This window comes from Mytilus trossulus, chromosome 1 (assembly GCF_036588685.1).
Source record: "Mytilus trossulus isolate FHL-02 chromosome 1, PNRI_Mtr1.1.1.hap1, whole genome shotgun sequence".
Lineage (NCBI taxonomy): Eukaryota > Metazoa > Mollusca > Bivalvia > Mytilida > Mytilidae > Mytilus > Mytilus trossulus.
The window spans coordinates 46029868-46055841 of NC_086373.1; the positions used below are offsets into that span (position 1 = coordinate 46029868).

At 32.1% G+C, this 25974-nt stretch overlaps 1 protein-coding gene and 1 long non-coding RNA gene across 4 annotated transcripts in view; one reads left to right on the forward strand and one right to left on the reverse strand.

Moving 5' to 3' along the window:
• Positions 1–7419: 7419 nt before the first annotated feature.
• LOC134725617 (gelsolin-like protein 2) overlaps positions 7420–25974 on the forward strand; it is a 42533-nt gene continuing 23978 nt past the window's right edge. Inside the window, exons 1-2 of one of the 3 annotated variants that reach the window (XM_063589585.1) lie at positions 7420–7499; positions 22120–22164. In XM_063589585.1, the coding sequence (XP_063445655.1) occupies positions 22158–22164 (7 nt within the window). In that variant the 5' untranslated portion in view covers positions 7420–7499; positions 22120–22157. Of the gene's footprint in view, positions 7500–21053; positions 21073–22119; positions 22165–25974 lie in introns of those variants that run through there. The other 2 variants (XM_063589576.1, XM_063589595.1) reach the window with 2 other exon arrangements.
• On the reverse strand, positions 15675–25390 carry LOC134725631 (uncharacterized). Its single transcript, XR_010108576.1, has 3 exons — positions 25305–25390; positions 23421–23635; positions 15675–16170 (listed from the first exon to the last, which is right to left on the reverse strand). It is a non-coding gene; the product is annotated as an uncharacterized LOC134725631 (long non-coding RNA).

The following is a 25974-nucleotide window of genomic DNA, read 5'->3' on the forward strand; positions in this document are numbered from 1 at the left end:
AATCAAAAACCCCATGAGGGCCCTCATATTATCTACACCATGCTCTGTAAACTGTTTATTTTAGACTTTTGGTAGTTTGGATAAATGTTTTACATTGTTATAAATCAAATATGAGAATTTGAGTCAAATAAGTGACCATGAATTTGACAGCTAGTGCCCCTTTAATTGTGAAGCAGTTTTTTTAAATGTTACTTTTCTAGGGAAGCTAGCTCACATTTTCTGGGTAGGCTGAGGCACATATAAAAACAAATGTTTCTCATCAACATTCTATTCTAATCTCCAAATTCTAATTACAAAACAATATACGGAACATAATATTGAAGAAACTATACAAAGATGTTTCAGATGGTCAGTGAGATTTCATAACATTAAAAAAAAACATTATTCAAACAGATCAATCATCATCAAATACTTCTACTTTCGAAGACTCAAACTCAATGCTATAATATGATTTGCGTGGTATATTTAGACTCGCAGTAAATATTTATCAACAATGTGTATAACCTAACACTGTAACATGTATGTATACCCTTAGAAAATGAACAACACTGCAAACTTAGCATGTTTTCAACGGTATTAATGAAAATTCATAAAAATACGGATGATTTTACGAGAGAACTGTTTATAAATAGGTATTCCATTTTTGGTTTACACTTGAAACCGGAATTAACCACATAGTTCATTGACCTCTCAAAATATTTTATGACATCCGATAACAATGTGTACCATTTGTTTTCATCTCATTGAACCCTAAATTCGTTATCTCAAGGGAAATTTGTCATAATTCTACATGTGTAAAACAGTCATCAATAATCAAAAATACAATATCAGTTGTACACAATAAATTGGAAAAAAAAAAAAAACACTTCATAACAAATACACAGCAAAAAAAAACAAAAAACTTCAGACTTTATATTTTTCTATTGTTATCTTTTTTTTCTTTTTCTTATAATTATAACTAGCTACTTTACTAAAAAGCAAATTAACGACTAAGAAAAATTTAAAAATGCTAAAACACAAAACTAACTACAAAAACTTGTCAAATTAATAACTATTGTCTATGATATGGAAATGCAATCATGTCTATTAAATTGTCAACATATCAATTAACGAAGTAATTTCAAATGGTATTTAAAGTCCATGAAAAGAATGTAACATCACTCTTTACTTCTTATTCTATAACTGGAGGTGGTCTTTTTATTATAGATTGTTTTGCGGCTTCATTTAACTGGTTCTCCACGGTCCATATCGCATTTTGTGCAGGTTCACCTTTATATTGCACTAAATATTCATAACACTCGTTCCGTTTTCGTTGAGCCAAAATGCGTTTGACTTTGTAAAAAGTATTGTCAGTCTGTTCAGATGATGAAGTATCGGCTACTGTACTTTCACTTATATTGTCTAGTTCTGATCGATACCGCACTGGCTTACGAATTTGTCTCACGGGTCTTGTTCGTAAATTATTGTTAACTGAGGGTTCACTATTTGGTTCGTCAGAGACGACATTACTATTAGGTTCGGAATTAGTGATAGCTCCTTTTTCTATTTCATTCAAAGTTTGCTCATTTTTCACTGATATTGGAATAAAATAATTGGTCGGATTCGGAGCGCGAACAAACGCTATTTTAAGACGGTCCAAATGCACTGGATTCTTAAACAATTTACCACTGTCCTTTTCTCGGAGTTTAACTAAATGTGGCGATAAAATTTCATGAACAACATATGGTCCCGCGTATTTTGGTTGAAGCTTTTTTCCTGGTCCAACTACTTCTTTCAACATATATACAAAATCACCAATGTTAAGTTTAAGCGGATTTGTCTTTTTATTTTCGCGTTCCTTCATAATTTCACTTGCTTTTTGTGCATTAACAACTGCTTCTTCTCGGATTAGTTTCAGTTTGTCTATTTGTTGGTTCATATAACTATGATAATCACTATGAAGCGAATTAAGGTCTATTCCAAGTTTCGAAACGGAAAGAGGAAATTTCGGACGAAATCCGTAAACCACTTCGTACGGCGAATATTTAGTTGAGCCACTTGGCGAGCTATTAAAAGAAAATGTTATCGCAGGTAACATATTGTCCCACTGTATTCCCTTTTTAGTATAAGGTGTTAAACGTTCTGCAACAGTCCTATGTGTACGTTCGCACAATCCCAAGCAATGGTGTATAAAACTTGGGGTAAAGTTTTGATTTACTTCTAAAATTTTGCAAAGCTGATCAGTGCACTGTGAAATAAATTCACTACCTTTGTCACTTATAACGCAATCACACACGCCAAAAGTACATACTAATTGAAAAAGTGCATGTGACACTGTAACTGAGTCTGAACTGAGTAACGGAACACAAAATAATAGTTTGGAAAACATATCAATTGCTGTTAAAACATATGCGTTCCCTTTTTGTGTTATTGGCAATGGTCCAAACAAGTCTACCTGCCAAGTTTGAAAAGGTTCTGTAGGCTTTCGAAAAGAAATTATTTCGGACTTCGTATGAGCTTTTGTCATCTTTCGTTCCTGACAGTCGTGACAAGAACGAACATAACTTGACACTGTTGATGGCAAGTTTTGAAAATAAAATTGTTCTGAAATATTGTCCACTGTTTGTTGTATACCCATATGGCCTGCTAAAGGTGTTTGGTGGTAAGTTTCTAAAACTTTAGGTATCAATTGTTTTGGTATAACTAACTGAAATTCTCCCATTCTTTGGGTGCGTTTCGACTTTGCAACTCGCGAGTGAAATAATAAGTCATCGATCATGCTGTAATCAGGTGCTTTTAATAACAAACGACGAGCTTCCTTCTGAAGTTTCGGTAATGTTTCATTTTCTAAGTAAAGAATAACTGGAAGTAATGTTTCGTCTAGTCTTTGTAAATGTTTAATATTTTCTCTGTTAAAATCAGTTGGCTGATCACGTGTCTTATCAGCTGTGCCAACAAATTTTATATCCTGTACTGTTGTGAATTCAGTACCAAATCCAGAGTTATGTACATGTAAATATAAACTATCACCAGTTTGATCACATTCAGGTCCACAAGAATCAATAAAATCAATAGGATGCCGTTGGAAAATAGGAGTTAAGTCATCAATGCGTAAGTTATCAGTCTCATTTTCATATTTATTTACAAACAAAGTGTCACAAGCACAGTCAGAAACGCATTCATTTCCACATACATCGAATAAATCCGTCGGGTGCCTCTGTAAAAAAGAATTGTTTTCGGAACTATCTACGTCACATGAGTGACTATCGATAAAAAGTATATCGTTTTCATTAGTAGTTCGGTTATCATCAGGGTAATTCGAAGTAATCCCACTATCGGCTAAAGTCACTGAATTGCACGGTAAAGACGAATGTCCATCAATACTTTCTTGTTTGAATGTCAATTTACTCGACTCCTCCTCGGTATCTGCCGTTTCGATTTCGTCAGTACTGAGTTTTGCAAAATTAACAAATGAAATTTTTCCAACTTCTTCGACTTCATACGGAAAATGGGGGTCATTTTCATTGAGTGATTCTTCCGCATTAACGTCCAGTAGTGGCGCATTTTCGACTCTTGAAAGTGCATCGGGAACTTGCATATCGGCGGCAGGCTTGTATTTGATATCAAAATTAAATTGTTGTTACACAGCTAACCATCGGTCGTAAATGGCTCCTTTAAACTGATTTTGAAATAATGATCGCAACGCCTGATGGTCACATTCTACGGTGAATCTGTCTCCGCGTAAATAACTAGCACAGTCAACTATACTTGTAACAACTCCTAGTAATTCCAATTTGGTTGGTCCGTACGATTTCTGCCATGAGTTCAATGATTTAGACCCAAACCGTACCACTCGGATTTGTTCACCTGTATCACTTGGGTGTTTTTGATAAAGCATGTAGCCTATACCTGTCGCTGAACTATCTACTGCTAGGAAAAATTGTAAATCAAATCTAGGAAATGCCAAAACTGCGGATGTTAGCAATAAATGTTTGATTCTTGTAAATGATGTTTCCTGTTCCTGTGACCACACAAATTTAGCAGATTTCTTTAATAATCGAGTAAGCGGTTCGGCCGCTGAGCTGTAGTTTGGAATAAATTTCCGAAACCAATTAAACATACCTAACGCACGACGTAGCTGTTTAACATTCTGTGGAGGAGGAAATTCATTCAAAGCCCTGACACGGTCGGAAGGTGGTCGGATGCCTTCTTTTGAAATATGGTGTCCTAAAAATATTGCTGACGAATTTGCAAAAGTACATTTCTGTGGATTAAGTTTAAGCCCTGCATTACGGAAACGATCAAAAACTTCTTGAAGATCAGACATATGTTGTTCGAAAGTTTCGGAGCAAATGAGAACGTCGTCTAGATAACATAAGCAAGATTTAAATGTCAAACCTCGTAAAATCTTGTCCATTAACAACTGAAATGAGTTGGGAGCTGTGTGTAAACCCATTGGTACTCGCAAAAACTTGTAAGTCCCGAAACATGTATTAAATGCGGTATATTTCGAACTATTTGGTGACAACTTCATTTGAAAAAATCCACTACTCATGTCTATTGACGCTATATAATTTGGAATTCGTTCCGTAAAGGATTCTGTTAGCTCTTGTATATCCGGAATAAATGATTTAAGAGGCTCCGTTTGGGTATTTAAATAACGAAAGTCGACACAAAATCTAAATTGTCTTAAACTAGTAGTTTTTTCACTTATTTGTTCAGAAGACGGTTTCGAACGTTTTGCCACTAAAACAACTGGGCTCGTAATCGGTACATCTTCAGTTGCGTTGAGTTCACAAATAACACCTTGTTGTAGAAGCTCATCAAGATGGTGTCTTAATACCTCCTTTTTGTGAGGAGTTAATCTATACGGTTTTTGATGTAAAGGTCTCATATCTGGTTTAAGTATGATATGGTGTTGAGCAATATCGGTGCAGCCAAGATTCGGACTATCCGTTGTTACAAATACCTCCTTATTGTCACATAATAAATGATTTAATGCAATCTTTTGATCGTCCTTTAGATTCGGATTAATTTCAAAATTTTCTAGAAATTCGCAATTTATGCTGTCACCTTGTTCAGCTGGACATTGTTTCACTAAATTAATATTTTGTACAACAGGAACATTGTTCTTGCAATTAACATGTCGGACCTGGTACTCCTCGGTCAATTGACTAAATTTGGCAATGATTTTACCTTTCGGAATAACAACAGAATTACTACCGGGATTCAAAATTTTAACGGGTACGGTTCTGTCTTGTGATACAGTAACTACGGCTTTACTAGAAATTAAACCATGTGACAATATCTGAGTACTACTTTCACACATTCCTTGATAACCGAAGTGAATATTTCTCGGTAGTCTACCCCATATTATAATTTCGCTGTGTGGATCTAGAGTAATGCGTTTTCGACACCTTATGTTTGCATGTTTTTGAACAACTTTGGACTCTCCAAAATCAATAGTAATTTTATTGTCTTTTAAATACGATGTACCCAAAATAAATGAATGGGACGTTTGCTCCAGTATATACACTTGTAAACAATGTTTATCACCCTTATAGTACATTTTCACTGTAGCAGTACCTTTTACCTGCACATTTTGGCCATTAGCTAACTTTATATTGTCACCATTATTTACATCAATCATCGATTTACACGCTTGTGGAATAGAATTGTATAAACTTGTGGACATAATATTGATTGAACTTCCCGAATCAAGGAGTGCTGCAACTTGTACAGAATGAAATTTAACATGTAAAAAGATAAACTTAGAGTCTGTTGGTGCAATCGAAAAATTTTCGTTGTCAGAGTAAAACTCGGATGTATCATTGTCACTATAACCACTAAAGCTAGGTACATTATTAGTATTAGTCAAAGTATTTACAATCCCTGAATGACGAAAAGGAGCAGGCTCTCGATATTCGGCACCATTTACCTTCCTGAGGGGCCGTGCCTGGTGTCCCCCAGGGTTTCCCTGTTGAGCGAATTGATTGTGATAGCATTCAGATGCTGTATGGTTTGGTTTAGAACATATCTGACAAACAACACGATTCCTATTATAGTTATCAGTTTTTGCTTTGAATTTTAGGCATTGACCTGCACCATGTCCTGACTGATTACATAGCTGACAAGAAATGTCAGCCGATATCGTTCCACTTCCATTCCAATTGCAATACCTTTTAGCGTGTCCGGTACAACTACAATTAAAACAACCTGATGACTGTCGTTGGTCATTTTGTTGAAATGTCTTATCAGGGGTCAGTCTCTTCATCATGTTAGTCAACTCAGAAATTTGCGATTTCATCTCCGATATATCATCGGAATGTGAAGCATTTCGGAATGAGGGACCTTTTCCAACAGCGGCGCATTGTTCGTGAATTCGATATTTATATGCCTCGCCTGCTTTGGCAAATGATAACGCTTCTGATTGAGTTTTTGGATGACTAGTCCTAACATAAAACGCTAGTTTCTCAGGTAGACCATTGATGAAACGAAACATAATTTCATGTTCAGGTTTAGCTAATATTTGCCCCTTTTCTTGAACTTGACAAGAAAAATCTTCAATTTCCTGTGTTGGACCCAATTGCATATTGTGAAAAGTTTCACTTTCTATAACTACCGAAGGATGCTGCCAACCAATTTGAACATATTTGTCAGTAAATAGTCTCTTTACAGTGGTCCATGAAAGATCCGGGCTAAGACCGTTAAACCAAGTGAGGGCGGGTCCCTCTAAATGAAGATGAAAAGCAGCAACTGTCTTTTCATTTAAAATGTCTAGTTCATGAAGCTTACAGAATGACTCAAATTCTCGTAGAAATTTTGTTCCATTGTCTTTAGGATAACCCGCAAATTTTCGGCATGTACCCAATTTTTCCATTACTGCAATGCTCCTGTATTTTGAACTTGAATTTATGATTGAGGGGGTACTTGTGCTAAATGTTACTTTCTTCAAATTTTCGGAATTGCATTTTATATTTTGTCTAGCGGAAACTAATTGTTCATCAATATCAGCAGGTGTTAATACAGTTTTTGTGAAGTATGGCTGAACTGGGTCTATTTCAGGTGTTTCGGGAGTTTGTACCATTAAATATTTTTCAGCAAAACTAGAGTCAGAATCAGACCTTGAAATTGGTGTATATGTTTCGCCCAAAAAAGTTTTAATTATAGTGTCGATTTTTTTATATGGGTTTGCATACTTTGCTCTCAGACTTTGCTTATATGCATGATGCATTATATATATTTCAGTTTTAAACATTTTTACATTTACAGACTTCCTATTAAAAAAATACTAGTAAACTTGTATTTATGCTTTGAAAAATGGTTTTAAAAGCGTGTCTTTAAGACTTCTTATAAAAGTAAAGAATATCAGGGACATACTAAATATCGACATACGCATATTTTCATTTAAAAAAGGGCGCGAAAAATCTCGCCCACATCTCAGGTGAAAACCATATAAGGTAGAACCCGGAAGTCGGCACTTGCAGAAAGTTTTTTCCACAGTTAGTGAGTTACTCTTGGTAAGTGATGCTTGTTTGATATTAATTAATGATAACAGTTACTTGTTAATTATAATATATTTATGAAAAAAGGACAGAAGTCGAATTGATTGTTAGTGAATCTGAATTAATGGTTATCAGACAGTATTAAATAGATAAGTACAAGAATGGGAAAAAGTTTTGACACGCCCAATATATTGCACGGTCGAATGCACCTGGTATTCAATGAATGTAGGGACAATGTAAATGGATAGCCGACCGTGCAAGGGCTGTATAGCCAGTCAAGGTCGTTAAAAACTTCCATTTGTAAATGTTTTTATTATTGAAAAATCAAAACTAGAAATAACCTCCTATCACACATAAAATAACAAATTACATGTACTTGTTAATCTATGTAATCACCAGCTGGTATTCTATGAATTTAGGGACAATATAACGAGAATATAACTATTTTTATTAATGAAAAATGAAAATTGAAAATAACCTCTGTATCACACATAACTGAGGGTACCTTCATGACGTATAATTAAAAATTCTTGCCAAATGATGTTAATGGTAATTTTTAGTGCATGACGATAAAATATGTACGCATTCTTTTAGACGATAAAAAAAACCTAGCTGAATTGACGAATCAGGCTATTTTTTTTTCCAAAAATAAAGCTCATAACGATAATTATTTGAGACCTCTGACGAAACAGGATAAGGATATTTTGACGAATCACGGTAAAATTTTAACCAATTTGATGCTAATGACAGTTTGAAGCCTGATGGTAAAGGGCATTTTCATCCTCATAAATAACCACAAATTACATGAACATAAACTTTAATTGATAACTTTTTAATATCTTTACTGGTATTTGCAATTTTTTTTAACAATTCATTCATAAAAAGCAAACGACATGGAAGTTGGATTGGAACAGCAATCGATGACTTTGGCGATCAGCTGACATATGAATATATGTAAATGCTCTTTTGTTCCAACGTTGGAAAGTTCAGGCGGAAAGAACTATCTAGCCGAAAAGTTCTGGAGGAACTTATTAACTAGTTACTTTGTTCTTCCTCTGGTTTAAAAGTTCCAAAGTGACTAGTTGAAAAATTCAACAGAACATATCAACTAGTAAGAAAGTTCCTTTTGGCCAAATTAGTCAAAACCGGAACTAACAAACTAGCCCAAAAGTTCCAACAGAACTTATCAACCAGTCACAAAGTTCCTTTTGGAGAATTGATGCAAAGAGCCACATGAGGAGAGGGGGTGGGGGGGGGGGGGTATTCTTCCTTCTCTTGAGGGTACTATGAATACTAAATTTGCATGATAATGCAACTTATTCCGTTTTATGTGAGCTATGAAATACAACTTAAATTTTGCTGGCGGAGTTTGTTCTTCCCCCTCAGTACATCACAATTTAAATACATGTTCACTTATAACTCAAAAACCATGCATTTAGAGCAAATCAGACAGATTATAATTGTTTATCAGGTCAAGATCTATCTGCTCTGAAATTTTCAGACGAATCGGACAACCCGTTGTTGGGTTGCTGCCCCTGAATTTGTAATTTTAAGGAAATTTTGCTGTTTTTGGTTATTATCTTGAATACTATTATAGATAGAGATAAACTGTAAACAGCAATAATGTTCGGCAAAGTATGATTCACAAATAAGTCACCATCAGACTTGGGGTCAATTACATTGTAATGTAAGTAATTAAATTACACATTACATTGCAAAAATGGTCAATTACATCAATTACACATTACACTGTTTTTGGAATGTAATTAATTAAATTACAATTACTTTACTAAAGTAATTAATTAAATTACACATTACATTTCATTTCGTCATGGGATTTTTTAGCAGTATTATGCATGTATAAATAATGTCTGTGTAAACTATTTGTGTAAGCATAGTTTAAACGTTGCATTTGATAATCATTAGCTATTTTAATGATTTGTCACTTAGTCTACAACCCTCTGGTCTGAACACTGCGACATCAATTCTAAATAGCTTTTCAACAGTTACTAAGCTCATGTGGCAGATATTGCTTGATCAGAACATAGAAGTTCCATGATCAGAAGATCATCGTACTGAAAGGAGGGGGAATTGGTTCTTATTAACTTGACAAAACATCAAGGGGTATTTTAACATTTCAAAAATGGAGTCTTTTAAATTTAAATTAAACAGAATATAAATAAAGATATTTTACATAAATCATAAATGTTTTTTTTTACATTAAAAATATCAAAAAGTGAGCTTGTCACAATATTGAAAATAATTTTTAGTACAAATAATGTATGTATAATGTCTAAATATTAGCAATATTTTGCTAATTAGATAAAAATACATGTAAAAGTGGCATTGCCCCTGGATATTTTAATCTGATTAATTGCTGTTTGTTTTTACAGCTATTAATTTTTATTACTATAATCCTTTTGTGTATACTTATTTGAAAAAATGATAGTGTGCAGTGATTTTAAATTATAAATGAACTGTCTAAGAAAGATTTTTCACAGTGACACTTGTTTGTTTTTGTTTGTTTAACAAGGTGATTAATACCTTATCAATCTATTTGTTAAAATATCTTTCTTAACACCACTATATGATTCTCACATTTTTTAAATTTATAATTAAAGAATAATTATCAAAGAAAACATCTGTAGGTCAAATAAATATTAATATACATTGTAACTTCAGTATTAATTATAGACTTCATATATAAAAAATAGTATGTGATATCAATATTTGAAAAACCAAGTATAATATTAGTTTACAATATATATTATTAAACACAAATCCTTATCTTTAACACCCAAAAAGTATATGTAATTGAAATGTAATTCAAAAGTAATTGAGCATTACATGCTTTTTTCAATGTAATTAATTAAATTACCATTACATGTAATTAAAAAAAATGCTCAATTACACATTACATTCAATTACATGGAAAATTGTAATGCATTACACTTAATTACCATTACATTTTCAATTACCCCATCCCTGGTCACCATGAACGAAATGGTCAGTTGACCCCTTTAGGAGTTTTTGCCCTTTATAGTAAATTTTTAACCATTTTTCATAAATCTTAGCTATCTTTTACAAAAATCTTCTCCTCTGAAACTACTTGGCCAAATTAATCCAACCTTGGCAACAATCATCTTTGGGGTATTTAGTTAAAAAAAATGTGTCCTGTGACCCGGCCATCAAATCAAAATGGCCGCCACAGCAAAAAATAGAACATAGAGGTAAAATGCAGTTTTTGGCTTATAACTCAAAAGCCAAAGCATTTAGAGCAAATCTGACAGTGTGTGACATTGTTTATCTGATCAATAACTATCTGCTGTACAATTTTTAGAAGAATCTGACAACCTGTTGTTGGGTTGCTGCCCCTGAATCAGTAATCTTAAGGAAATTTTGCTGTTTTTGGTTATTATCTTGAATATTATTATAGATAAAGATAAACTGTAAACAGCAATAATGTTCAGCAAAGTAAGATTTACAAATAAGTTAACTTGACCATAATGGTCAATTGATGTCACCCCCTTAGGAGTTATTGTCCTTTATAGTAAATTTATAACAATTTTCATAAAATTTGTAAATTTTTATTAACACTTTCCATTGAAACTACTGGGCCAAGTTCATAATAGATAGAGATAATTGTAAGCAGCAAGACTGTTTAGTAAAGTAAGATTTACAAACACATCACCATCACCAAAACACAATTTTTTCATGAATCCGTCTGCTTCCTTTGTTTAATATTCACATAGACCAAGGTGAGTGACACAGGCTCTTTAGAGCCTCTAGTTTCATATTTTCCCCCAAATAAACCCCTTTCAGTGCGTTGGGTATTCTTGTAAATTAATGATTTGCTCTTATACATGTTATATATGGGCCATAATTTACTATTGGGCTCTGTTTCCTACATTTATAACTATAGAAAAGTGATAAAATGTGAATTCCTGTAAGAAAAGTTGTAACTACATCTAAAGATGCCATTATTTTTATCAACATACAAGTGTATGCTACTCTTCCCTAGAAAAAAAATTGAAATATACGAATTTCAAAGATTCTACAACCGTATTTTTGTGTCGTTTCTCGCGTTACTTTTTGCTTCCGAAGAGCATAACGCTGACTGATTATAGATAATCGTCACCGGCAAATTCGTAACTTTTGCTTTCAAATAACAAAGAACATCGACCAATAGAAGAAAATGCCGAGAACTTTAAGTATTTATGTAGCAGATGTAAGAACAGTGGCGTGACTTTTGTGTCCGATTTCGTAACGCAAATTTTAGATGATGTAATCTGCTTTGTTGTAATAGAATTCTTAAAAAACAATATGCAAATATGAACTCTCACGAGATGTTCAAACAGGTAAATCAGAGATGATTTACATTCTTGTTTTGATCTTCGTAATAATTAAGTAAGAAAATGACGTTATCGTTATGCGTTACATTTCACACGAAACAGAAGTCCAGTTATTTATTAAAATTGTTTTTTGTCCTTAAGTTCTAATCATTTCCGGTCATACTTGAAACATGTGACTATTAAACATGTGATCACGCCCTTACAGCCGGACATACGATATACTAGTTCTAAACAATGTTTTTGTTTCCAATGGGATGTTAGCAAACATAATCTGTAGAATTGTTTCGACTTGTTTAAAAAAGGAAAATACAGTTTTCAAAGAGATTGCGCCGGGGGTCTATCTTTTTTCCTATGTGCATAATGTTACATACGATCTTGTGTGAAAATAAATGCCCAATGACTTGACAAAATCGAATTCAGATTTGACCGATGTTTAAACACACTACGTTTCCCAATAACGATGTAAAGGGTCCTTGGAAAATTCAATCGAAATTACGTCTCTCATCATGGTGCCGATGTTTGTTGGATTGATTTTGCTTCAGCAGTAAATATTACTGGATATTTTAGGTTTATAAAGATAATTAAATGAAAAATGCATGTGAATATACCGTTACACTTGGAATGTACAAAGTTGGTAACTTTGTCACAATTTTTAATTATTTTTTTTTATTCATGTTCTGCAAACACTTTTCAGAAACGCAATAAACTTGTCAAAGGAAAAGTAAACTTTTACCAGGCATTACTTGAAAGGAAGTACTTTATTGATTTTAGCCCACTAAAGTAGGTTAAAATGTGGAAACCATGTAGATGGTGTACAGGTCACAAATATCACATGGTGCCTATTTTAAACATTGTTAAAGATTTTAATTCCAAGTTAAAAGTTTTTTCTTTACTGGATTTAAAGAATTTTACATTGCCAATGATTTGGAATAAATTTTATATAACTGGAATTTCAAAACCAAATATAAATATATTTTTTTGGCCAAAACATCAAGATACAACGATTATGGTATCCTGTATCAATGAAAAAAATATGGAAAATTCTGAATAAATTGTACTAATTGTTTTCAAAACAAGCACATATTTAGGAGTTTTATAATACTGTTACATTTAAGATGGATTTTAAGAAAAAGTATACTGTTCATATTATTTTAAGCAGATTTTGCAATAAAATAAAACTAAAAAAATGTTTTCGGTTTCTTATGGTTTCCTGTCACGTTTAAAAAAAACTTTAATATAACATTGAAAAAAGATTTTAAATATTAACATGAAGCAAGTAACACTAGTAATGGTGTTTATTTATGCCTTTTGAATTATATTGTGCAAAATAAAGAAAATAAAGATTGGTTTCCTGTCACGTAAACGGTGAATCAAAATGTATAAATTTTTCTCGAAAAACTCAATTGTTCCATTCATACTATTCTAACACCAACACAACCCACAAAATAAAAGTTAAAATTTTAGAACTTATAAAAAAGGATACAAAAAGAAACCAAAGGCTGAATACCAAATTATGGTCCATATACTGATACTCATTCTTCCCCCTCTTTCTACAATAAGGACAAAATATGGTATATTCGGAACGACGTAACTAGTTGTTCTGTTCTGCCAGAACTATTCAACTAGCTACATTGTTCCGGGACTTTTCAACTAGCTCCTTTTTTCAGGAACTTTTCGACTGCACTCGGAATAAAACAACTAGTTGAAAAGTTCCACCGGAACAAAGTAACTGATGGAACATAGTGGCTGTTAAATATATTTATATTTTACCAGAGTTGTGTACTCAAAGCATTTGAATAGTTAATCTATTGTCAAAAATAACTTCATTTGTAAATATAGTTGTTTTTGAAATAGCTATAATGACATGAAATTTGGAACTCTAAAAACATCTGATCTTTTAAAGGAGAAAGATTTCGGCCTAAAACTCGAGGTATGTCTGATGAAAGATTTTTTACTCTTTTTAAGCACTAAAGTGTCTACTTCATTCAATCCAATTGGTTATTGTGAAATATTTGGACTGACTTGGTAGTTAAAAATGCTCAAATTGAAGCTTAAGGGGGCTCAAGGGTATAATTTTATTTTATTTAAATATAGGATTTCTCTATTCTTCTCTGTATATGAACTTTATTCTATACTTTCCGTAATAGAAAAATAAAATAAAAATATGGGGTCACCGTTCATTTTAGCTCACAATCTGGCTGGGAAAGAAGCATGCATTTTTGTTAAGGTACTTTTTTTTCTGTTGAATAAATAGGAGAAAAAAAGGTAATATCGAAATAGAACTAAACTACAGAAATTGATTAAATTTTACAATTGTTCAGTTTAAGATCAGCTAATTTTTAAAAATTATAAAAAAAATATAAGTTACAGATGAGTTATATAAATATATTATAATTTTAATGCAAACAAAATGGCATTTTTGCACCAAAGGGAGATAATTTTGAGCTTTTTCAATGATATAAACATGTTTAAAGTCATCGGGGACAAAACAAATTGATTTTTTAGGTAAATTTTTGTACCATATAATAGTGTATAATAGTATTAAATCAAATTTGTAATGAAAAGCAAAATGTTTAATATTTTGCTGAAATTTTTGTACCAGTGAGCCTCCTTAAATAAGAAAAATCTATCAAATATGCCATTTAACCTCACTATTCAGACGCTTTGTGGTTAAAACAGAAGTGGCTGCATTCTTGTTCACCCTTAACATTTAAATATGTTGTGTATTATAATAAGCTTCAACATATATTTAAATATTAAGACTGAACATAAGTGTGGCCTTATTAGTTTTAGACGAAAACAGTCTTAAAATAAGCACAAATTTTGAAGATATCAGTATTTTAGCATGAACTAATGATGCCAGTACCTGATGTACATGTATGTCCATTGTATTATCCAATACAGCCCATATTTCTGTAACAAAAGTATACTACTTTCTGATAAATGAGTAATAGTTTACAATTTAACAAGCCAAAAAGGGGTCTTACAGGGCCTACTCCTTTTTGTTAACCTTTTTAATTCACCATTTTTATTGTTGTTAAATTGCCTGCTCTCTGTGGACATTGTGTTTTCTTAATACATTTTCATACACAGAATCTTCTTATAGGTCAATAGTACATGTATGGATGAGGAATTTCTGTTAATAATACTTATAAAACTCCAGTGTGTATACAAATTATTGAATGGTGCTGCAACCTACCCTAGCACACAAACTACATTTGTAGAAGCAAGGTTATCCCTCATCTTGTTTTGCAATCAATTGTTTTCCTTGTATATAATGTACAGTTTGGTAGTCTACATGCTTAATTAACAGTACTGATCATTTTCATTTCTGTTCCACACTGGTTATCATTATTCTTCTTGTAGTTAACATGGTTAATAATACATTGTTGTAATTAGTACCCTGAGTTTAACTTATCATAAACATATTTTGGAATGCCTGTTTTCACAGAAGAATGTACAGGTGATTTGTAGATAAAATTGAAATATATATTGAAAAAAAACCAACATTTTTCTACATTTTTTTTAACCATGCGTACATGATCAGTTTAAAGCATATATTGGAATACTCATCAGAGTTACTGAAATAGTCACGCTCAGGCCTCTTTCACACAACTGCTGCGGATAGGTAATTGGGTCAATCCAAAGTTTGCAATAACATGAATAATGTGGCCTATAGTTATCATGCTGTTTGTCCGTTGGCTTTTCTTTGTCATACCATCAGATAAGTTCCCTCAACTCATTTCCATAATTTTTAAAACGATAATGCTAATACCTATTAACATCATTAAAGAAAGACTAATAGGCCTGTTCCCTTTTTATGTAAATTAGACAAAAATGGAACATGTAGTTTAATAAAAAAATCACAAAGTAAAAGAAATATATATATTCATCATGCTCATGTAAGAACAAAATGTTAAAAATAAAAGAAAAAAGTGGAGTTAAGTTTCTTTTTTGGAATAATCACAAATTATAAGAAAATCTTGTTAAATTGCCAGATCCCGTCAAACATTTTTTACTGTGACTAATCATTTTATTACCATATAAGGAACAAATTTACTATTACAAATGTATTTGAGATATAAATGCTGAAAGTTAATAACAAAAATTTAAAGTTCCATGTGTTCCTGGCAATAAACTAAATAATCAAACTGATTGTTCCATAATCACTCAGCTGGTGGCTGAATATCCTGGTAAAACAATATACCACTCATTCAAATTTTGAATACGATAGTCCTCAAAAGTTTGTTCAGCAAGCAAATCCATTGGCTTAGTCTAGTTTATCTTTATTTTGTCCAACAACGTACTATGTATCCAACTTTTTTCTGAACAGCCTGAAAAATAAATAAAACAGCTGCAGACACAAGAAATTGTTGGTAGATTGTAAGGGGAGGTGGGTGGGTTTTTTAAATTATCACAAATCTAGAGCGGCTAGTTCAAATGTGAGGCTGAAGTCACGTGATGTTTATAAGCGGGAAGCAAGATGCTGGTCCGAATGATAAAAGACGTCATTTATGGAAAATAAATATATTAATCAAATCTCTTTCATTATAAAGTTTATCTTATAAATGAGATAAACCTTATTATACTTGGATTTCAACCATAAATTCATAACTGATGATACATTTACATGTATCATCGTACAGTAAGTCTAGTACATACATGACATATTCATTGAATAATACCATATCAACTTGTTGTTAAATAGGGTAAAAACTTTCTTTATTGATAAAAGTCACAAATTTTGGAAACCATCTTTTTGTGTTAGTTTTTTTAAAAGAAAATTGGTATACATGTACGTACATGTATAGAGTATGCCGGCTGTGTTTTTTTTTATCAACCAATTTTCTCTCTTTTGACACTTTGGTACTCCACTCTTACATTTCACACCAAATGAAACAAAAACTATATGGGAAAAGTAACATTTTTACCTACACAATATATGAAAGGTATGCCTTTTTAAAATCTAAATTATATGAAAAGGGTCCAGCGGTAACCCTATAAATTAAGAATTGAAGTTGCCCCCAGAACTGTGCCCTCTCTATGCACTCATTTCCCTATAGCCTAAGCTCTACATGCATGCATGTTGTTTTCCTTTATTTTACAACCCTTAGAATAAACATTTTTTTAAATTCTTAAAATTTATAATCTAATACATGAAATTGAAAGGATCAAGTTGTGCCTTTTGATATATGACAACACCTGGCTGAAGTGCCTATCATCAAAATGTGTCCTACTGTCATTGAAACCTAGCTAGAACACTGAAACCACACATGAACTTGAATTTCTTTGCTTGTGTGAGCATTTGATAATTATTTGTGTCTGTGTCTAACAGCAGAGCACTTGCTGACATGTCAGTTTTGTAAGGTGATAAAATATGTTGTTTCAGTAAGTGTGATTATGCAGCTGTTTTTAGCATTCAGTGCAGTACATGCATGTGTTAACACACTTGTAATCAAAACAATATGTTAATTGTTTATTTTGGATGTGTATTGATTGATTATTATTTGAATTAAGGTACATGTAGTTTTGATATGATTATCATTTATTCATTGTAAAAATACTTACGAAATCTACATTTTTGAAGAAACTTTAAACACCAAATAGAGGGATGGGAACTGTGGATACATATTATACAGATTCAACCCCACCATCCCAACTGATAATAAAATATTTATATTTTCCAGTTGTAATGTATTTTTTTGCCCCTGTCGATGCTGAGGGGGCATTAAGTTTAACCCTTGTCTGTTTGTATGTCCATCCTTACAAGTTGATTTCTGTTCTCTTCCTTTAGTTTGCCTCAACCAAATGGTATGAAACTTAAACTGTCACTTAAAGAGTAATGCCCCTTTACAAATGGAAAAATTGCAGAATTTTCTTTTCTGATCTGCATGATCTCTAACTTAAATTTGCCTAAACCAAATGTTATGAACATGATGAAACTTGTACACAATGCATATTTTCACAAAATACAGATTGAGCTTAAATTTTGGTGGTGTCACTTTTAGCCATTCCAGAGTTCTATATATATGCACATTTACAAATGAAAAAATTACTGAATTTTTCGTTTCTGTTCTTCTTCTCAGGTTTACCTCAACCAAATGTTATAAAACTTATACAAAATACTTATTTACCCAAAACTCAGATTAAGAACAAAATTGGGTAGTGTCACTTTTACCTTTCTTCAGTTATGTCCCTTTATAACAATATGATATGCAATTGGGGGCATCATCTGTGTCCCATGGACACATTCCCCATTTATTCACTTTAATATGTGAGGTTTGCTAAGAAATTAGAATTTAAAAAAAACTTTTCTCTTATGGTATATAATGTAAAATCTTTAGTGCATACTATTTTGAATAGATGGTGGGACGTTACAGTTCACAAATTTGATAAATGTTTGGTTTATCAAAACTAATCAAACTAGTATAAATACATACAGATTAGAATACATTTTTTAACAATACACATCTGATTCTTGTTTATTAACTAGAATGTGGCTGGGGTTCAAGGTTTTGTTACCTGAGTGTAAAATAATCAATTCACTTTCATCAGAGACATATAATACATATATAGTATTATATGTCTCTGCTTTCATGTATAAATAATGTAAACAGACAGGCATAGTAGAATATATGTATGAATACAGTATTCAAGAATGTAATCAAATCTTAAAAATAACAATTAATACTGGTACATTTATATGTTGTGTACAAGTTGTAATGTTGTACAGATTATTTGTACAAGTTATTAGTGTTTTATGAACTGCTTCACACAAATAGTTGATGCAAGCATTCAATTTTTTTCCCTGCATATTTCTAGCTGTCATTTTTCACAACTACTATTAATGGATATTAATATTGTATATGGACAAAAATAAAATTAAAATTCAATCCATTTGGTAGATATCCTCATTTCCAGTTTGAGGACAAGGAGAACAGCACTAAATGTTAGGTTGAAGTATATAAATTGGAATTTAAAACATTAAACTGGTACATTAAAGAAGATAAACCTGTATCACCTGGTGCAAGAAGGTATGTGTCAAAAAACTTATAACTTGTACAAAAACCCTGTACAAATTATAACTTGTACAAACTTTCATCTTGTACACAACATACGTGACATATATACAATTATTTCAATATAATTTACTTTGGATGTAGCATTGTCTTCTGATTGGCTGACAGTGTTTTGTCTATCAGCTCATAGACATAATTAAGTCATGTGACTGTGATGTTGTCAGCGTTTTTTCATGATTTACTCCTGTTTAAAATGGAGTTTACAATTAAATTGCAAGAAATGACTGTAAAAGGAAAAAAAATCTGTCTGTTCTAAATAACTTAAAAAATGTGGTACACACTTTGAAATAACCCACTACGCTGGTTATTCAGTGTGCACCACATTTTATATCTGAAGAAAACTTGTTAATTTTTTTTTAATTGCTTCAGTTAAAAAATGTTTTCACCAACTGTGTCATTAGTGATGTATTTCTGACATCTTAAATTATGGTATATTTCATTAAAACCTGATTTTTTTGCACAGTTTTTCAAAAATGATGACAGCTGTTTGAATAATTAACAGTCACTGGTGCCTCCCCTTGCCAACAAATATTTTTGTTGAAATATTCTTCACTTTTCTCATTCACTCAGTCCCTCAACCTCGACCTGACCTGTTACTTTTCAAATTCCGTCAGTTACATCTAACTAAAGTTATTGAAAACCCTGATTTCAACAAAAATTTCAATGGTCATAAATTATTTTTTAATGTCTGGGTCTTTTATAGAAGACATTGTATGGGTTTTTCTCAGTGTTGAAGGCTGTACAGTTGTCTTACATCCTTTTCATTTGAACTTTGGTGGATAGTGTTGTCTCAATGACAGTCATTATTGTAACCACACATCTCTTTATTTTTCTAAAAGGTAAGGAACTTAATTAACCATAAAAATTGGTTGAACAAGAATGTGTCCAAAGTACACGGATGCTCCACTCGCACTATCATTTTCCCTGTTCAATTGGGTAAAAAATCTAATATGTCTTTAAAATTAGAAAGATCATACCATAGGGAACATATGTACTAAGTTTCAAGTTGATTAGACTTCAACCTCATCAAAAACTACCTTGACCAAAAACTTTAACCTGTACATGTAACTTGCATTTTCATTTTCTATGTTCAGTGGACCGTAAAATTGGGGTCAAAAGTCTGATTTGGCTTTAAAATTAGAAAAATCATTTCATAAGAAACATGTGTACTTTAAAGTTTCAAGTTGATTGGACTTCAACTTTATCAAAAACTACCTTGACCAAAAACTTTAACCTGAAACTCGCACTTTCATTTTCTATGTCCAGTGGACGGTGAAATTGGGGTCAAAAGTCTGATTTGGCTTTAAAATTAGAAAGATCATTTCATAAGAAACATGTGTACTTTAAAGTTTCAAGTTGATTGGACTTCAACTTTATCAAAAACTACCTTGACCAAAAACTTTAACCTGAAACTCGCACTTTCATTTTCTATGTCCAGTGGACGGTGACATTGGGGTCAAAAGTCTGATTTGGCTTTAAAATTAGAAAGATCATTTTAATTTATAAGAAACATGTGTACTTTAAAGTTTCAAGTTGATTGGACTTCAGCTTCAACAAAAACTACCTTGACCAAAAACTTTAACCTGAAACGAGACAGACAGACGAACGAACGGACGCACAGACCAGAAAACATAATGCCCCTCTACTTTTGTAGGTGGGGCTTAAAAAGGAAAAAACGGACTAAAATGAAACTTAATCTGATTTCATGTCAATATATATAAATATAAAGCAGGTGTACAATTTTTCTTAAAAATACAGACTTTTACTTTCATATTGCTGGTAATCTCAATCTTATCATAAACATTCTTTCTAATATATATTCCCTTAAAGGGGACCAATATCATCTTAAGCTAGGGGTTTTTCAAATGGAATGGATGAACATTTTAACTGTTACCTTATTACATGTATTGTATGGTTATTTAGTAATGCACAAGTAAATTTCGTCCATGTATTATTTACAATCAGGGTGTATGCTTTTTGTTACAAATCAAACAAAATTTTGTTTCTTTCTTCCCTGATTTTTGATTCATCATCACAAAATCTATAAAGCTTTCATACATTATTTGCCTGGAATGTGAAATTATGAATCATCTGATATGTGTGTAAACCTGGTTACAATCTTGTCTGTGTTTAAGTTAGCAGTTGATGTGTCAGTAAGTAAGTAAGTTAGTAGCATAGATTATTATGAAAAGTTGTAAAACTTGATTTGATTTTAGAACTTAGACTACTTTAAATAAAGTTTTAATGATTTAGTAAACATTGATTTTAATTTTTCCTGACAAAGTTAAAAAGTTAGGAATCATAATTTATTGATATTATTTTATAACAACATGAACAAGGGACATCTTAATTTGTTCACAATTTTATAAAAAAAAACCTTGCATGAACTGGAAAAATTAGATGTCAAACATATGAAAGAAACTTAGCGATAATTTGTTTTCTCCGACATGCTTGTCAGACAAATAATTGTTCAGTTATATCTAGATAAAGGAAGACGTGGTATGATTGCCAATGAAACACCTCTCCATCCAAGTCATAATTTGTAAAAGTAAACCATTATAGGTTAAAGGACACATTATTTCCTACAATTTGTGGAATACTAGTATGCTATTTTTAAATGTTTGTCCTGTATTATTCATTTTTCTTGCATTCATTTGTCAAAAAAACACCTTTTCTATTTTGTTGTTTTAAAGTAACTTCCTGTTCATTGATAAGTTGGTAGTCACACTTAAATATTAACTGTATAAGTAGTATTTTCCGGGTTGTACACCTTTCATTGACATGAATCACTACTAAGGAAGATTTAGGTAGGAGTAGATTAAAAGATATTATCTCATAGAAGTATATAAGTGTAATATATATACCAGGGAAGATCTATATTTTGTAGTTAATCATTCACACTTGTCATATGTTGTAGATATACATGTAATGATAATTCTTTACAACTACATTAAAAAATTTTGTCAATGAGTATAATATACATATAAGTCATAAACCTTTAGGGTGTTCGAAAAGAGAATACTTAAATAAACATTGTAAATCTGAAACCATCCCCTCTATCATTTTTATACAGAAAAATGTTTTTTAAAATTATTTTTTTCTCATTTGCATTTTGCAATTATAATTGACCAACAAAATTACAGTATAAACAGAAATTAAAACAGTATTGACATTTTTAGCTAATAATAATGCTTTTTTTTACAGGTCTCCTCTGTTGATTCAAAATACAGTAAAAATAAAAAATGACAGGTAAGAAAGTTATCCAAAAAGACAAAGTAGATCCCCATAGTTTGTATGTTATTATGATTGTAATGATTTTTGGAAGCACTGACAGATTTAAAAGGAGTAGGTCCTTAATGGGCTGATTTTGGCCTCAAATTTCAGGTTCATATGACGAAAAATTTTGGGACACTTTTTAAACACTTAAGGCGGCTTGAGGGTAAAATAATTTCAGAAAAAAATCAAACAAAAAAAAAAAATCCTAACAAATTTTTATTTTTTACTTTACAAGATTGATGGTTTATATAATTATACAGTGTTAATTTCCATTGTTTAACGCAAACGAACATTTAAGATAAATAAATTGAATGAAAACTACGGTTCCATTGAGTTTAGTTATGTCTCGTGTGGTTCTGTCTCTGACCTAGGTTTTCTGTATTTGGCACATGTGGTGCATCATGACATAATACATTGTTACGTGTGCCATGATGAACTTTTGTGCAGGACTGCTGTGTGTATTTTTGACTTGGGACTATGACTTTTTGACTCTTGACCTATGCACGTTGGGTGTGTCATCATGATACAGTGTGTATATTACCTTGACCTCAAAATATAATTTTCAATTGACATTTCTTCTGAATATGTGGCATGTAGATAAGATGCATTGTCATAAGATGGTGAGTCTAGCGGCACGAAAAACTTCATGTGAGCTTATCCTTTGTCCTCAATGTACAACTTGTATATATTGTTTGAATTAAATGGAGAATTGTTTGATTGGCACTCATACCACATCTTCTTATATATCCATATATATATTAGATATGAAGATACATGTGTTAGTTTTGTGTACCACAATGACCCTTTTCTCAAAATCTGATTTGTGTTTTTTTGACAAGGAACTCTTGACCATACTATGACTTTTCGACTCTTGACCTATGCATATTGGGTGTGTCTCTTGATATGATTACCTTGAATCAAGTCAGGAGTCTCTGGCTTTTGTTAGTCTTGTAAGTTGTATGTTTTTGATTATAAGTTCATATTTTATGTTTTGGATTTTGAACTTGTAAAAATTTTGTTTAAGGGCCTTCTGAAGCCGCCTCTGGGTGAGGGACCCATTGGTAGCCTTCGACTGCTTTCTGCTCTTTTGTTATATTACTGTCTCTTTTATGCATTCCACAGTTCCATTCTCAATTTTTAAGATTTTTTTTAACAAAATCCTTTAATTTCCATGAAAAATTAGAGAAAACAGTTGTGATAGATAACGCAAAATATTTCAATAATTTTACCTTAGATTTCATTTCATGGACATGTAGATATGAGTAGTCTGTTTTTACATCTTATAATTTCACACAGAAGGTATACTCATATCAATAAACTGAACTCAGTGCAAAGAACCTTTAAAGTACACTTAGACAGAGAGCTCAATCTAGTGAAACACTTTGTTATGCTGGTCACATGTAACTTGAAATATCACTGTCTGTTACCAAACTGCACCAAGATCCTGAAAAAAATATGCAAGTTAATTCTATTAGAAGTAGAATTCAATGGAAGTAAATAAGTTGTTTACTGAAATAAATATAGAATATGTCTCTGGGCCGCAGATGCCCCTGCTTGTGAAAAACCATGAGTAAACTTCAACATATAGATGCAGGATTCACGTAATTTTTACTGTTTTGTGACCATAAGCATTGTGTATAAGTTTCAAAACATTTGGTTGAGGCAAACTAAAGTTAAAGAACGGAAACAACAGATTTAGCATGTTTCCTATCTCAAGGCTCCGTGTTGACATTTGTATCATTGGTACTCGTACCACATCTTCTTACATCTAATTATGAATAACTTATGAACAGTGACGCCACCCAATATCGAACTTGATAGGTCTGTGTTATGGAGTAATAAGCATTGCGTATAAGGTTTATAATATTTGATTGAGTCAAACTTATTTAAGAGCAGGGGAAAAAAAATTCAGCATATTCTATGCTTTTAAAGGGACATGATAACTAAAATTTGATTTTGTGCGATGTGGTAATAAGCATTATCCCAGGTCAGGGGGATGATGGGGATCCCGCTAATATGTTCAAACCCGCCTTATTCGGTATGTATGAGCCTGTGGCAAGCCAGGAGCCTGTAATTTATTGGTTGTTGTTTGTTTATGTGTTACATTGCGGCTTATTTAACGATTTATACGGGTATTTGTTTTTCGTTCATATTTTGCACATAAATTTGTCTGTTTCTTTTCTTGTTTGAATTGTTTTAAAATGTCGTTTCGGTGCCTTTTATAGCTGACTATGCTGTATAGACTTTGCTCATTGTTGAAGGCCTATTGTGACCTTTAGCTGTTAACTTCTGTGTCATTAGGGTCTCTTGTGCTTGGAGAGTACTCATTGGCACTCATGTCACATCTTTTTTATATTTTTTATAAGTTTTGTAGTATTTGGTTGAGGCAAACTAAAGCACCCATGTTTTGGGACGTTCGGGACAGACAGACTAGGGTAACACTTTATGCCCCTCCACCATGGCAAAAACACAGAAGTTCTGACTATTGTGCTGGTGATACTCATCCCACTAGCACTGTCATGAACACACACACACAATTTTGTTATAAAAATATTTAATCTTAATTTTGATTTCTTTATTTTGGACCGAATGATTATATGCATGCCCTTTACAAGGAGTATCAAATTTGACAATACATATACAATTTTGTAATATTTTATAGCTTATTTTTCAACTTATTAAAGCTTACAAACTGAAATTGATCATCACTTTCTTTTATATGTCTTTTAACATTCTGTTTTGAACAAAATTATTGTTTGCATGTATATACTTCACATGTATTTCTATCAAATCTGACATTATTACAAAGATCTGCAAAGCCAATTAAATAAAATTCAGTCGAACTTGAAAATAAATGTGCAATCAAATATATATGCAAGTCGTCAACTGGTCAAGTGGCTAGATGCACATATCGTTGGCCAATTGAACGAGGACCTAATTGGGTGGTTTTAAAACTTCTAGAAATATTACGGAAACAAGGGATTAGTAAAGGAAAATAAATGAAAACAGAATGACTGAATCAAATAAAGATGTTCGATATACTGTATATTTCGGTTTATTTTTAAAATCTATACGATTCTTTATTTTTATAATTAAAATGAGAAGATAAATACCTTAATTACAGCTTCCTTTACCGTTGATGCTGAAATGTTTAATGATTTAAAATGCTGTTAGCGTCTTTGACCTACTTCAACTTTTTATTCGGATACTTGCGGTTATCTTCTCCAAGTTCAACGGGAACATTAGAATGATCTAGAATAGAACCCAGATGGAACCAAGAAGTTGGGTTGCTATAACCAAACAACCTGGATGTTGAACCAGTTACCATGGCTTCGAAACCAAAGAACCCCACACAGAAACGGACTAAGCATCAGACAAAATCCCACAGGAATAACATCAAAACCAAATACATGAATTTGGGATAGACAAGTACCGTGACACGTCTTATCGCAATGTGAATTTACACTCAAAAATAAGAGAAAACAAACGACGCAACTTTAAAATGTAACACACACAGAAACGAACAATAATATAACAATTACATCTTCCTTACTTGGTACAGGACATTTTGAAAGGAAAAATGGTGGGTTGAACCTGGTTTTGTGGCATCCCAAACCCCGCACTTGAATGGCAATGTTGAATATAACATTGAAATGACAACATAATATAACAGGACTACAATACAAATTAATAGGAAAACATATTAGACAAAGAAACACATGATTAATAGATAACAAAAAGCATCAGGTTAAACTTGATGCAATAAATGTTCATCAATCATGA